The sequence below is a fragment of the Castor canadensis genome, chromosome 14, assembly GCF_047511655.1.
Source record: "Castor canadensis chromosome 14, mCasCan1.hap1v2, whole genome shotgun sequence".
Classification (NCBI taxonomy): Eukaryota; Metazoa; Chordata; class Mammalia; order Rodentia; family Castoridae; genus Castor; species Castor canadensis.
The window spans coordinates 105,688,936-105,704,409 of record NC_133399.1 but is presented as its reverse complement, the minus strand read 5'-3'; the positions used below and the strand labels follow the sequence as shown (position 1 = coordinate 105,704,409).

The window sequence follows — 15,474 nt, the reverse complement described above, 5'->3', positions numbered from 1 at the left end:
TGCAGGTTACAGGACTGCCGTGTCCTGGAAAGGCAGACAGAGGCACATGCAATAAAGTAAACTTCACAGATTGCCACTGGTTTGCCAGCACTGAGCTCCCAAGAGCTCAGTGGAGAATCACTAGTGTATGGCGCTCCCAGGCAATTACCACTGGCAGCAAGGTGGGTTCACCATGGAGGATCCTAGTGTTCCCTTGCTTGTTAACACAGACTGCTGCCAGGTGAAAGATAACGGGGAGCTCTGAGGGCTATCCTTTACACAATTTATCACAAACACCAATAGTCGACCAAAATTTCCCTGGCAATGGTCCCAAAAATCTTCCCAGCAACTCCAGTGAGGACACTTTGTCCACTCATCTGGGGGGCTGGCCCAAAAATACCTCTTCAAAGGTTCTAACTGGGTCTTCCTGATGGTGGGATGGGGAATTACTAGAGTATGGAGTTCACAGGTAACTATGATTTGCAACCACTGCTCTGAAACAGGTAAGGGGTTCAGAGCAGGGGAGGAAGGCAGAAAGGCAGGTGGATGGTGAAGTTGAATGGTGCTGTTTTGGTTAAGACAAGGCTAGAGCATGGGTTTAGTCATGTCGTCCTTTCCTGTACTAAATGACAGTGGCCCCTGACAGCCAAGAGTAAGGCTTGATTTCTTAGACCATCATCTCAATGATGTCATTCTGACAAGGTCATTTCAATGATGTCAAACAATGTTATTCTAACAGAATTCTCTAATGATGTCATAGGCTGCCATTCTAATGATGGTGGCTTCCACTGTCAACCTCTCGTAGCCTTCCACACTTGTCCTCCATGATTCTCCAGTCTGTTTTTCCTTCCAATCCCCTCCTCCTGATTGATGGCAAGACTGATGGCTCCTCGGTGGAAGACTGTTTGACACATATTCTTCTACCTTGGACCGATTCATTGTGTACATGTGGGTCCCCCCCCAAACACCGTGAGTTCAAGGTCATGGCTGGCACATCTGTGTGGAATGCCTGTTGGGGCTGGGGACGTAGCAGTGGGCCACACAGATGGACCCCTACATTCTGGAGCCCAGCATGGGCTCCAGAAGCATTTGCTGAATCACTTGAGTGACAGCAGTGGTAATGGATAGATGGGAGAAGCAGGCAACCCAGAGGTAAGAACAGAATGGAGCCAAGGAAGCCAGGAGGGCCAAGCAGAGAGGGAGCTGGCTCTTCCCTCCCTTCTTTCTCACCAGAAAGTCAGCACCTCAGAGCCCCATGCTGTTAATCTTCTCTCCTCCCCTTCCTGGCTCTCACATAGCCACACTTTGCTTTTGAGAGACCCATCCAGTCAGAGCCCAGGACAGCACTCTCCCAGGAAAAGCCTCAAGGCCACCTACCTGAGCTCCAGACAACCCAGCTGCAGGGCCATGCCCTCACTGACCTTGCTGGCATAGCACTGCATGTAGTCACTCCGAAGCTGGTGGGAGAAAGGCCAAAGGTAAGACTCATGCCCTTACTTCCCTTCCCTGAGCAGAGGCCCCAGAAGCTAAACTCAGTCCTGCCCCCTGGGCTGTATCTCACACTCACCACGCATGGACAAGCACAGAGCAGGGATAGGGAGCAGAATGCGGTTTTCTCTCAGCTCTGCCTGGTCCCCTGGAGCCCCAGGAAGAGGTGTTGGTGTCTCCCTTTCATACACAGTCTCTTTCTACTCCAAAGTCCCCTCCCCACTCCCATTCAGAGGGAAGGAAACAGATTTGGGAAGGAGTCAGTAATTTATCCAAAGTGCTGTTGATAAGTAGGAATAGATGTCACCCACGGTCCAAGAGACATCTGACTTGGTGTCCAGCAAATGAGGAGGGATATTCTGGAGGGCACTAAGACTGGACAGAAATTGATGGTAGCAACTCACACTGTCTCAGAGCTTACCTTATCCAAATGCTGTGCTGAGCACTCTTTTAATCCAGTGGTGTGTTAGAGAGGCTCAAATAGTGCAGGAGAGCCTGAGCACATTTTCAGAAGTTTTGTGAGCTAGTGGCATAGTGGGAACACTTATGCAATAGGAACTGGCAAGTGCTACAAATCATGGATTTTTTTTTTTTTTTGCCAATTCACCAACAACCTGCTAATGATATTTTACAGTCTTCACTACAACCATATAAAGTAGATATTATGATAAGCACCATCTTACAGAAGAGGAAACAGCTTCATGCAGTTATATGAAGTCCCTGGGAAAACCAGGTTAGTCAATGGTAGACCTGGGCTAGAAACCAAATGTGCCAGACCTCAAAGTCTGTGTGTTAACCTGCTTTTCCTACTTCACTAGCCAGGTTTCCCAGGCCTCCATGGAAGTCCAAGAGTTGCTACAGGCATATGGAACAGGCTAACCCACACTCAAATAGCTAAGAGGGGAGAAGGTTGGAGTTGCTGACCATGGTCCAAGCAACGGCTTCAAGAGAAGCTTTCTAGAAAGGGCCTCCAGTACTTAGGATTTGTATTTCCATTTCCTCAGCACAGATAATGGATAGATGGATGGATGGGTGGATGGATGGATGGATGGATGGATGGGTGGATGGATGGATGCATGGATGGATTATGGATGCGTGGATTGATGATGAATAGATGGATAATGGATGGGTGGACCGAGGATGGATGGATGGATAGATACAGATGTGTATATGTATGTATGTATGGATGGATGGATGGATGATAGCTGGATGATGGATGGGTGGATTGAGGATGGGTGGATGGATAGATATGGATGGGTGTATGTATGTATGGATGGATGGATGATGGATGATACTCGGCATTTTTGATGCAGTGAGACCCTGTTTTTTACCTGTTGGTAAAAATAAAGCAGCGTGGTCCTATCTTCTTTCAGGCTCTCCATAAAGTCTTCTGGCAAGTAGCGGATTTGAAGGTCGTACCTGTGATAGGATAGTCAGAAGCTCTGGCTGACACAGGGAAGCTGGAATCTCAAACAGGCAGTGGGACCCCCAAGGGCAGAAGCAAGTCCACTTCCCAGCATACAGGGCTGACCAAGAGGCTCCTGACCATCCATCATAACTAGTTTCTTCCTTCCCTCCTCTGTGGCTGAATGGAGTATGACAGAAAGATGGCTAACAGGTAGTGGTCAGAACTAGCTCCAATTCTCCATCTCTTCTCCCTCATGGAAACTGTTTCCCTTAGATTCACAGACCAGCCCTTGACCTGGCTTTCCCATCCTCCCTACCCTCTGCTCTTCTTCACCATAGCACCAACAGCATTGTGTCAGGGATAGTCCTAGATTTCTGCCCTGTGATGGGGATTCACTGGGAGCCATGGGTAGGCCTTGAAAATACACGCATTCAACACTATAGGAGAACAGAGTCTAGGTTGCCTCTTAGAGTTCTGAGTTTGGGGAGTGCTGAAAGGGAAGGCCCGTTCTTACCTCCATTCAGCTTCCACGTGTAGACATTCATACTTGTCCTGCACCTCACCCACCGTCATCTGTGGATGTAACCAGTGGATCTCATCTGATTTCATGTGCTTTAGCCTCAGTCCATAGCACTCAGCCAGCTGGATGTTGGGCCCAATCCTCCCACTCAGCAGAATAGATGTGATGATCTCCTATGGAAGAGAGGACGGGACTCAGGAGTGCCCCCTGCTGGGAATCCCGCAATCCTCATGGACTTCTGGGTGTGATTCAGTCTTAGGGTTTTATTTGTTTCTGATTCGCTAGCATTTAGTACAACAAATTGGCACACAGTGGGTTCAGTCTGATGAATAAACCATTTGGAAAAATGAGACAGAGATAAAGGAAGAAGGAGGAGATACCAGAAGTGAGGACAAAATGCGGAGACAGCACAGATTCTGAGTGTCTGCACTGTGCTCCAATCAAACTGATAATCACTGAGCACCTGTCATGGCAAAAGCACCTTCTGTACCCTTTCCAGTCCAGCCAGCATGACTGGGCACTGGATCAGGCACTGTGAGGTACTCTGGACACGTGACTGAGCTGAGTCTACAAGGCAGAGGGAAGCAACCATTCTCACATGGCTGATGAGACTAACTGATGAAGGTCATATGGCCCATGAAATAAGCAGGGCTTTTGCATCTGGGCCATTGGACTCTGAGGACTGCATTGGCCAAGCTGATTCAGAGGATGGTGGGGTCAGGCAAGATAGAAAGACAAGACTCACATCAGGTTTTGATTGGCACAGTCTCCACACAAGAAGCATGGCCACAGGAAATGGAAAGTTGGCAAGAAAGGTGCTCTCTTGTTCTGTTTTTTTTTATCACCCAGAGGTTAAGTGGACCACCTGCCCACACAGTCTGATGAGTCCGATCCACAACTTCCTGGCCCAGAACCAGAGCTGGATTAACAGGAGGACAATGGTGTGACTGACATAACATTGGTACCATTTGAACTCTGGTTTCTCGTGTGGTTACACATACAAGGGGTGAGCTGAGCAGGGTTCCCTGTCATGGAAATTTAATCACCAGAAGGCAGTGCACTGCCTTTGTTGGATGTCTTTGCCATGTGCTCACCACCACGCCTACTCTAGCCTACAGGCTGAATGATGCAGAAGAGGCCCCTGTCTGACCAGGAATAGGAGAAGCACTTCATTCTTAAGATTATTTTTAACATGCCTCCCAAGTAGTTGTCTAATTGGTAAGAGAAATGCAATTAATCCCTTAATTGGAATAAAAAGAGAGAGGTATACCTTTTTCTTAGAGGAAAATCGATTTCTTTATGTCAAACTAATAATTAAATAATACTGGTTTGAAACAATGCCTAATTATGCATCAGAATGGACACACATGTGTTTTAGATTGGGCCTCTCCTGACAGCTTTCTTGGACTCTGTGGAGTTGTGAAGCTAGAAGATTCCCAACCCCTCAAATGCCTTTCCCACTAGGAAAGAAAATGTCTACCAAAGATGATGGCAGAATTGAGGCTTGAGGATGGGGGAGAAGGTGTGATCTATGGTCCCTACAGGAGAGGAGTGGGGATGAGGTCAGGGTTGAGAAGTAGACAATTGTCACTCTCTCCACCCACTTCTGTCTCTGACCTTCTGGTTTGCTCTGCCCATTGGTCATCCTGACCGAACCCAGAACCTCTCTTTCCCTCCCTAGCCCCACCTGGAGTCTCCACCTCTGATGTTGAAACACAAAGCTTTCCATGTCTCTAATTGAAAATATAAGCTAATGGCTAACTTCCTCAGGGCTAGAACCCCTGTGGTATTTATTATTGGAAATATCAAACATACACAAAGTAAACAAAAGAGTACAATAGCTCTCCTCATACACATAGCTCACCTCCAACAATTACCTACATTCTGCCATTCTCCCTTCATCTATGCCACCGTCTACTCCCTAGCCATGGCTCACTATTATTTTTTTACAGATCTTCTTTTAAGGTAAAATTTATATACATTAAAATGCACAAATTTTAACTTTGATTTTGACACACGAATACACCTGTGTATTCCACACACCAATTAAGACACAGAGCTTTCCACATCTGCAGAAAGTTCTCTGTCTCCCTCATGACCCTCTCCCACCTCAACTCCAAACAACCACCTCCCTTTCCCCAGTTTCAATGAGTTTTGCCTGTTCTAGAAATTCACATAAATGACATGATTAGTATATGACTTTTTATGGCCAGCATTTGTCACTCAGCAAAATGTCTGAGATTCAGCCACCTTTATTGCATTATTTATTGCATTATTACTTTATTTCTTTTCATTGATGGGTGATATTCTAGGTTACAAACAAACCACACAACATGTTTAGTCAGAACCATACTCCTGGAAACCTGGGCTATTTCTATTTTTTTACTATTATGAATTAAATTACATTGAAAGTTAATATTCAAGTATTTTATATGTATGTTATTTACTTTGAATAAATTGTGAGGAGCAGAATTACTGAGTCAAACTTGTGCTTGACTCTAAAGGAAGCTGCCAAGTTTATTCCACTTTTTATACCCATTGTGACAAGAGACTTGTTACACCACATCTCTACCAACAATGGGTATTGTCTTTTTAATATTAGCCATTTTAGGAGGTGTACACACATATACACACACACAGCAGATCTCATTTGCTTTTAATTTGTATCTCCCTGATGATGAATGATATTTAGTATGTTTTAATGTGCTTTTTTGACCATTCATATACCTTCTTTTGTGAAGTGCTTGCTCAAATATTTTATCCATTTTTATATTTTTGTGATTGAGTAGATAATAAACCTACTATTTATTAGGAAGTCTATCTAAAAAAAATCTAGATAAAAACGCTTTGTATGATGTATTTTCCAGATATTTTCTCCATGTTTGTAGGCTTGCATGCTTGCCATTCACTTCCATATCTTGAATTAGTGCTTGTGTATGGTGTGAGGTAGAGGTAAAATTCATTTCTTCCCAAATAGATGTACAGTTGTTCAGGATTGGTTTTTGACTTCTTTTTCCAAATGAATTATATTTTGTCTTTGTAAAAAAATCAATTGACCACATAAGCTTAGGTCTGTTTTTGAATCCTCACTTCTGTTGTATTGGTCTTTATCATTGTCAATACCATCCTGTTTCTATTACTGCAGTTTTAGAGCAGGATCTATAAGCCAAACAAGTTATGTCTTCTGTCATTTTCCAAGATTATTGGGTTATTTTAGATCTTTGCTCTTACACATTTTAGAATCAGCTTTTTACTTTCTCTTTCAAAAATCTGAAACATTATTATGGGGACAGTGTTACATCTATAGTTAATGGTAAAGAATTGACATCTTTTTTTTCTAGGACTAGGATTTGAACTCAGGGCTTCTCGCTTGCAAAGGAGGCACTCTACCACTTGAGCCACACCTCTAGTCCATTTTGTTCTGGTTATTTTGGCGATTTTACCAACTATTTGCTTGGACTGACCTCAAATTGCAATCCTCCCTATCTTGGCCTCCCAAGTAGCTAGGATTATAGGTGTGAACCACTGGCTCCCTGCAAGAGAGAGCTGACAACTTAACAGCATTAATTCTTTTAATTACTGAACATGGTATAACTCTCCTAGTTTAGCTATTTAGTTTCTCTTAATAATGTTTTATAATTTTCAGTGTGTAGGTTTTGGTCCTAAGTACTGTATATATTTTGGCTCCTCTGTGATTTTGGAAATTTTTAATTAATTACTTTTATTTGGAGGCTTACCCTTTCTGGGCTTCCCCCTTGGCTGGCAGCCCACGTTCTAACTTCTGATACTTGAAGCTAGCAAGGCAGCATCTAACCGCAACTGCCCCTCTGGAGATAAGCCAAAAATTTGCAAATCTCATTCATCATAGTTCATCTCCCCAAAGCAGTTTCCCTTCTGGGTTCTGTTTGCTATGGTTCTCCAATGCCTTAGGATTCACGTTAATTTTTTGTCCAGACTTTATATTATTGTTACCTTTAGGAATATTAGTCCAGACAAGCTGTTCTACCATCTTTGATGTCTCTGTGCTATTTTATGACTGAATCTGTGTTCTCTGCAAATGGGAGAGGACTGGGGCACAGAGAGCTCCTTCCAAGTCAAAGTCAGCAGGAAAACACTACAGCAATAGCAAGGAGGATGAGCCCTGGTGCCAGACTTGAGTATAGCCCTCCCCCTGCCACAACCTGGTTAGATGTCCTTGGACAACGCATGGATGTTCTTCAGACACAGCTTTTCATCTAGAACACGGAGAAAACATCAGTACCTCTTTGGAATGGTTTTGTGAATTTCTAAAACTCTTTGGAATATCGTTGGCTCAGGGTAAAAAATAAAAAATAAATTATTTTAACACAGCAACCTCTTGCAGAGTTTGGTGCTTTGTAAACCAGATTGGGAAAACAAAAGTTTGTTTTCCTTTTCTACTACCTTTTTATTTGGCCAAGTGTCAATTTAGTAAGGTGAGGAGTTGGCATCGGTAGCAGGGCCAGGAGCAGAGATGGCTGGAGTGATGAGGAGAGTGAAGACAGAAATGTATTGAGGATGAGGGAACGTTTGCTGTTGGAGAAAGTACTCAAAACGTGGAAAGGGGGATGGGGTGGCTAGAAAGTACCCTGGACCCTGTAGTAAGGGATTGGAATTAGAAACATTGGCATGATTCATGATGTGAGAGAGAGAGAGAGACAGAGACAGAGACAGAGACAGAGACAGAGAGATAAAGGCAGAGAAAGATACAGAGAGAAACAAAGTCAGAGACAGAGCTACTGAAAGGGCTTAGGAGCAATGAGTAATTTCAAACCAAGCAGCAAGTCTTAATTTCCAAATACCCTTCTTACTAAAAGAATCCAAGGTTCCTTGGAGAAATGTATGGTTTCACTGCTGGGAAAAAAAAAAAAGAAAGTATAATATCCTGAAACATCATTTTGTGCCAGGATAAACTAAAATGTTTAGAAAATGTTGGGGATTTATAACAATGGTACAGAGTCAGCATGAAAGTGCCCACATTGGCCAAAGCTGGGATAACCTAATCATTAATATATACTGATAGGAATCAATTACATCTCATTGGATAAAATACAGTCTAAAACAGATAAACAAATAGAGGAGGCCAGGCGTGGTGACTCATGCCTGTGGTCCCAGTTACACGGAATGCCAGCTTGGCAAAATTAGTGAGAGACCTTATCTGGAAAAAAAAAAAAATCAACCAACCAACCAAACAAAAAAATCTAAAAGCAAAAGGACCGGGGGCGTTTGCTCAAGTGTTGGAGCAAGGTCCTGAGTCTAATCCCCAGTACTGCAAAAGCTGGGGGTGAGGAAATGTTCTTCCTTTCAGTAGATCGCCAAGAAGTGAAGGTGATAAATGGAGAGGAGAGGAAGTAAATAGGAAATCGCCATTTGGTAACACGCTCAGTGTTGGCTGACTCAGGCAGGCTTTGTCAATAGAGGATGAGGCTGTATGGTGGATGTCTGATGATCAATAGGACATTAATACGGTTTCTCTCTCTCAGACACTAACCGGTGGCCGTAGCTTCAATGAACCAAGCAGAGCATGAGATCACTTCCAAGAGGCTCCTGCCAAGAGTCTGTGGCCTGAGTCTCCTCCCGAGACCCAGGGTGAGGGGTCTGCTCAGAGACCACTGGAATAAAGGATTGAGGAACTCTGCCACATTGGAGCAGACTGCAGAAATCTTACGTCTCAGTGCAGCGTGTGCTTCTGGATGGGACAAGCAAATGGACTTTGGGGGACAGATGGTGACTCTTGGATGGCATCTATGGTTTGAATGGCAGTATCATAGCAAAGGGAACTTCCTTCCTTGGTGAAATCACCAGAGGTGATTTAAATGGCTATAGTGCAATTCAGCAGGAGATTGTGCTTGTTTGGGAGACAATAAACACTAGGACTTTTTGGTGATGGGGTAGCATTGCTACAACTTGTCCAAAAATGGTTCAGGGGAAACACAAACAAACAACAATGATAATGAGTGTGTGTGTGTGTGTGTGTGTGTGTGTGTGTGTGTGCGTGTGCGTTTACAGAGACAGAGCTAATAAATATGGTTAATGATGACTTTAAACAATTGTGGAATCTGGATGAAGGTGGTAAGGGAAGGTCTTTGCACTGCTTGTTTCAACTTTTGGGTGTTTGAAAAAATTTCAAAATAAAAAGTGGTAGAGTGACTCCCAGCCATGTGAGAAGGAAAGACACCGTATCAAGTGGATGACTGTGATATGTATCAGGTTAGACAGAGGGTGGCAGCTCCTCTTCCACTCATAGTCTCTGAAAGGGGCTAGACAGGATCTGGCTCTCAGTTCCAGCGGTGAGACTCCAGGGCCTGTCCCGTGCAAAACTGTTTCCAGGTTTCCTTCTGGGAAGCAAGCCTTCTGCTGTGGAGATCATGGGGTAGGGCTAACTCTAGGTTCTCAGGGTGGAAATTCATTAGGGGATTCTGCCCACAGACTATTATAAGAAGATAGAGTTCGGCTCTAGGTAAGGAAGAACTTGGGAGCTTTCTAAACTTAAAACCTACTCTCTGGGAGGCTTCCTGGTGTGCTCTTCCCTCAGGGGCAAACCTGAAGCTCTGGGGGCGAGAGTGCACCAGGTTGATTACTAAGGTAGTATCATAAGGAAATTGGCTGGTTTTTGTCTTTCATTCTGGGTCAGGGAAACCTCCAAACCTTGGAATTTCCCAAGTGACAAGACTGCCTTTGTCCTTTATGGTGAGTTTTGGGGCCACACTTAAAGTCATGTTAATGAGCTGACATCAGTGGGTTCCTAGTCTTAGGATAGGGGCTGGCCAACCATGTGTCAGCTTTTCAAATTGGAAAGACCAGCCATATATCAGATAGTTGGAGCTTTGAGACATACTGACAGTTAGCTGGATCTTGAGGAAGGGGAAGTGGAGATTAAATCCATACAAGGTCAGTGATTCCAGCCATCTACTACTAACCCTGCTTACATAATAAACCCTAATAAAACGCTGGGTCTGACACTCAGGGGAGCTTCCTGTTGGTGATGCCTGGAGGGCGATGCACCCCAAGGACATGGAAGCTTCCTGCTTGGGATCCCCTCAGAATTTGTCTTCTGCACTTTTCCATTGACAGGTTCTAATTTGTATCCTCTAGGATAAAATTGGAGTCATACATATAGCACTTTCCTGAGTTTTATGAATTGTTCTAGCAAAATATGAAATGTCAGGGGGTAGTGGGAACCCTCCAAATTGTAGCCAGTTGGTTAGAAATATGGTTGGTCTGGGAACCCTGGAACTTACAACTGGGGTCTTAAGGAGGAATGTCTTGTGGACTGTGCCCTCAGCCTGTGAAGTGTATGTTAACTCCAGAACTGCATTGCATCTGAACTGTATTGCAAGGTGCATCTGTCCCTTGGGCATGGCAAGGTTGATGTCCACCAAGTGACATAGAAAGAGCATTAACTTTGGAGTCACACAACCAGGGAATGGATCCAATTCTGACACATCCTTCTAGCAGATTCCAAACTCCCTGGGCCATAGTCTGCTGCCTGTGGTTCTCCACCTTTGTCCTATCAAGCTGCAGCTTGGTTTTCACTCAAACCATCAGCAATGTCTGTCACATGGTCACCATGCTAGGTGGGCTTTGGAGCATACACAGCCCTCGGATGTGGAGGAGCCTATGTTTATAAGTGGAAGGAAGAAAGTGGCTTATATTTGGGGGCTTGGGATGAAGAAAGAGAAGGGTAAAACTTAGGGATTTGGAGTCGTGTTGGCTTCCTTGCCTGCCCTGAGTGCTTCACTCCTTGCTGCCTCTTCTTTGACAATCTCACAGGGACCATCACCATCAACGCTCTACCCACAGCTCGTCAACTGTCACTAATGAGTCAATATTTCTTTCTCTATTAATAAATCACTCCTTAAAAATGACAGTACAAGATGCTTACCTACTCACTCAATTGCCATATGTAACACGATTTTTTTTTTAAAGGGTATTAATTTTATCAGTTGCTCTTCAGATAAGCCCAAGATTTCTTTTCATGACAGGAAGACCTTGTGTTCCTCCTGTGCAAGGGTTCCAGGTGTTGAAATACAGCCTGGATGGGGAAACTTTCTGGTGCTTTCTTACAAACACCTGCCTTTCTGCAGTGTTTCTTCCTGTGTGGCTAATGCTGATTTACTTGCTTTATCAAATAATGGGAAGACCCCAAACTGCCTTTTCCTCTCTCTGAGGAATGGTGCCAGATGTTGTCTCAGCACACCCTGAATAATTTAAGGTCATGCACCAAATAAGTCAATGACAGACCAACCACATGTAAGAGAGTAGTCCTATGAAATTATATTACCCGGTGATGTCATAGCTATCTTGTTTTTATAAGCCACTCTATAACGTTGACATGAGGACAAAATTGCAGAACATTTCAGTTTTCTGTCACTAGGCGTCACTTGACTGTACTTTCAAAAAGGGAAATGTCATTCAAAAAATTAACTTCTCATTTTCCCTCTCCTCTCTCAGTACTCATCACATCCTAGAAATTCTTTGGTGTCTCTGAGGTCGTATTATTTTCTCAGGCTCATTGATTTTTAATAAGTACCCAATCTTTTTTTTTTCCTTGAGCTTATTAAGCATATTTGATGGTCACGGCCAGATTTTAGAAACAAAGTAACAGCCGAGGTCTCCCCACCTGGCTCCACAAGGGTTGTCCCTTCCCAAAGAGTGCCTAAGCTCACATTTCTTACTGAGGGCGGCCCAGATCCAATGACAGGTCCAATTGAGGTTATCGAGTGCCTGACCTTTTGTTCCAATTTGGGACAACTCTCCTGGTGTCCCACTTCAGAGTGCAACATGGGATGGGCTGAGGCCTTTCCTGTGCTGCATCACAGCCCAATTTCCTGTTCTCCCCATCCTCCATTCTTCCCTTCCCTTAGGCAATGTTTTATAAGAGCCCTTTCAGCACACTTTCATGCAGACCTTCACCCTGGGTCTGTGTTCTTGAAACCCATCTGAGACACTGCCCTGAAATTGCTTCTAGGTTCAATTTATTACCCCTCCTAACTGCTCTATGTACAGCAAACACTCCGCTTTTTTTTTTTCTTTTCTTTTGAGACAGGGTCTTGCTGAGTGCTGAGATTACAGGTGTGTACCACCACTGCACCTAGATCCAATGCTCTTTTTAAAGACAACTGAATTTAAAATTTTGGTAAATAAAATACACTGAAGCTTTTGTTCAAAAGACTCTTATTTACATTTTATTTTAAAAAGGTGTGACTCTGAGATTGAGATCAAGTTCAAAGCAGGTAACTTTAGTTGAAAATCCTAATTGGCCAGTCAATTTAAAAAAAAAAAAACGTAATAGGGTCAGACCCAAACAAGCTGGTAGGAAGCATAAAAGGCCCTCTGGGCTTCCTGCCACATGTTCTTTCCAGTGGCCTCTCCCCTACTTTCTCCACCATGTGCTCATGCCCTGGCCTCCTAGGGTTGTTCTCTCCCTTCCAGAACTCAATACAGCATGCTCTCTCATTTCCCTGGGCCTAAGCACATTCTGTTCTTCCTGTCTGGAGGTCTCCTAGAACCCTTCCCCTCCCATCCTCTCTTCCCAGTGAGCTTGCACTTACACCAATCACTCTTGAAGGTCCAGGTAGCTCTAGGGGGGCTCTAGGAAGCCCTTCCCAACTCCCCTTGATTGATGGGCTTTGTTTCCTCCCCTGGAGTCCAAAGAACTTTGCACATACATCTAGCAAGACACTGTTATAGACTGAATTACACCCTCCCCAAAAAGACATGCTGAAGTCCTAACCTCCAGTTCCTCAGAGTGTGACCTTATTTGGAAAAGAGATCTTTGCAGACTAATCAAGCTAAAATGAGGTCATGAGGGTAGGCCCTAATCCAATATGACTGATGTCCTTAAGAAGAGGGGATTTTGGACACAGAGGGAGATATGCATGGAGGACAGTATGAATGCCTTGTGGAGATGTATGGTTTGAGTGCTGCATCCATAAGCCGAGGAGCACTGAAGACTGCTGGCAAATAATGAAGAGGAAAGGAAGGATTCCCCCCCCCCCAGGTTGCAGAGCATTGCAGATCAATATTGACATATTGGTTTTGGTCTTCTAGCCTCCAGATCTCTGAGATGGTATGTTTCTATTGTTTTAAGCTAGCCTGTTTGTAGTTGTTTGTTACAGCATCCTGGGAAACTAATAAAGACGTTTGCCAATTAGAACTATAGCAGGCTGGGCATGGTGACACATGCCTGTCATCCCAGCTACAGGGGAGGCAGAGGTAAGAGAAGCGAGGGCTAAGGCTGGCCAGGCAAAAAGCTCAAAATGCTATCTAAAATAAGTAAATAAAGCAAAAAAAAAAAGGATGGGGATGAGGCTCAGTTGTGGAGACCTTGCCTAGCAAGCTCTGGGTCCGGAGATCAAACTCCAGTACTGCCCAAACAAAAGCAAGCAAGCAAACAAAAGAACCCCTCTATAATAACAGACCAAGTCAGATCTTGGATTAGATTGACAGAGATAAGCCCGAGTTCTAATTGGTAAACAGTTGAGAATTTTAAGAAATTTTGCTCACTATCTTGACAGGGATCTCCCATTGATACCCTCCAAGAGACAGAGTCAAGATTTAAATTTATCTCCAAGCAGTTTTAGATGACAGACTAAAATTTGTTGGAGTGTGACACTGTACTGCGACTGGTTGGCCACATGTAGACTACAGAAACAATGACTGGCACAGGGAAGGTACTTAATAAAAGGTAGCTATTGTCACGATGGGACCACAGGGTCTCTGTGGCAAGGATAACAATGTGTGAATGAAGCCAACACTAGCAGAGGCGAGAGGACCATAAATGATAAAATGAGCCCCTGGGATCATCAGGTCATAGCCATAGCTGATTCAGCCACACCAGCAGGCTGGAAAAAACAGTGCAGAAAAAAAATGGTTTCCTTCTGCTGGGAGCAAGAACTGCGAAGCTCCCAGCACCAAAGCTCAGTACAGCAGCTCCTTCCTTTCCCTTTCGTCCTAGGTGGAGATGGGAAGTAGAACTCTTGAGCACATGAGCAAAAACTCTGCAATGGCAACAGGAGGTTTCTCTTTAATGAACCAAACAGAACAGAAGAGGTGTCCCTGGAAAACCAAAACAAATTGTTGATAATAGGACTCTTCTATCAAAAGTTCTGGTTTGCTAATAAAACCAGGAGGGGTCTTGGTTCAAATATGAGCTTTAGGCAGAAGGAAGAAAAAGGAAGACCAGGCAGGAAAGTACCAGGTAGATTTCATGTATTTCTTCAAAAAAGTCCCCAACCAAAATATCTGTTAAAATAATGACTAAAATTCATTGTAAAGCTGACATGGAAAGGGAAGAATGGGTGACATGAGCTGCTTCAAGGTGGCAGATGAAGCACATTATTTGTTATATGGGGGGATGGGTTCAAGATAGGTTACATTTCAGGTTTCACTGTAATACTTCAGAATTTCCATCAACAGGGCACCATTGACCTTTGGGGCAAGAAGATTTTTCATCGTATGGGACTGTTTAACACCCATGGCCACAGCCCACTGAAAGTTATGCCCCATGCTCCAATCATAGTGACAATGATGACAGTGTGGAATTCTAGCCAGTCTCTGTGGGGAATCTATCCATCCATCCATTCATCCATCCATCTAACTATCCATCATTATAATTTATTCAGCAAACTGGAGAAGTGATAGAAGTGAGAGAGAGAGAGAGAGAGAGAGAGAGAGAGAGAGAGAGAGAGAGAGAAAGACGAGCAAGGTGGTCTTTTGGGAGAAGAGCCTTCCTGACAAAGAGTCCTGAAAGTGCAGTGGCCTCAGAGTGGAAGTCTATGAGTCTCCAGCATACTTGGTGCCTTTGAGCAACTGTGAAGAGGTGCGAAGGGCTGGGTGGACAGATCGTGGAGGCAACTGATGGGTAGGAAGGCCAGGAAGGCAGGCCAGTCAGCAAACATTTCCTGGAAAGGACCAGGTAGTAAATATCTGGGCCATAGGATCTATGTGACAAATATTCAACTCTGTCATGATAGCTCAAGAGCATCCATAAACAATACATGAATGTGGCTGTGTTCTGATAAAACTTTCTTTACAAAAATTAGAGTAATAGGCTATA

General features: G+C 44.0%; 1 protein-coding gene across 9 annotated transcripts in view; it reads right to left on the bottom strand.

The window, feature by feature from the left end:
• Ptk2b (protein tyrosine kinase 2 beta) overlaps window positions 1-15,474 on the bottom strand; it is a 115,148-nt gene that overhangs the window by 31,146 nt on the left and 68,528 nt on the right. For all 9 annotated transcript variants that reach the window (XM_074055208.1, XM_074055207.1, XM_074055205.1 and 6 more), the window contains 3 exons: window positions 3,390-3,568; window positions 2,799-2,886; window positions 1,357-1,436 (listed from right to left, as the gene is read on the bottom strand). In XM_074055208.1, coding sequence (XP_073911309.1) covers window positions 1,357-1,436; window positions 2,799-2,886; window positions 3,390-3,568 — 347 coding nt within the window. The remainder of the gene's footprint in view (window positions 1-1,356; window positions 1,437-2,798; window positions 2,887-3,389; window positions 3,569-15,474) is intronic.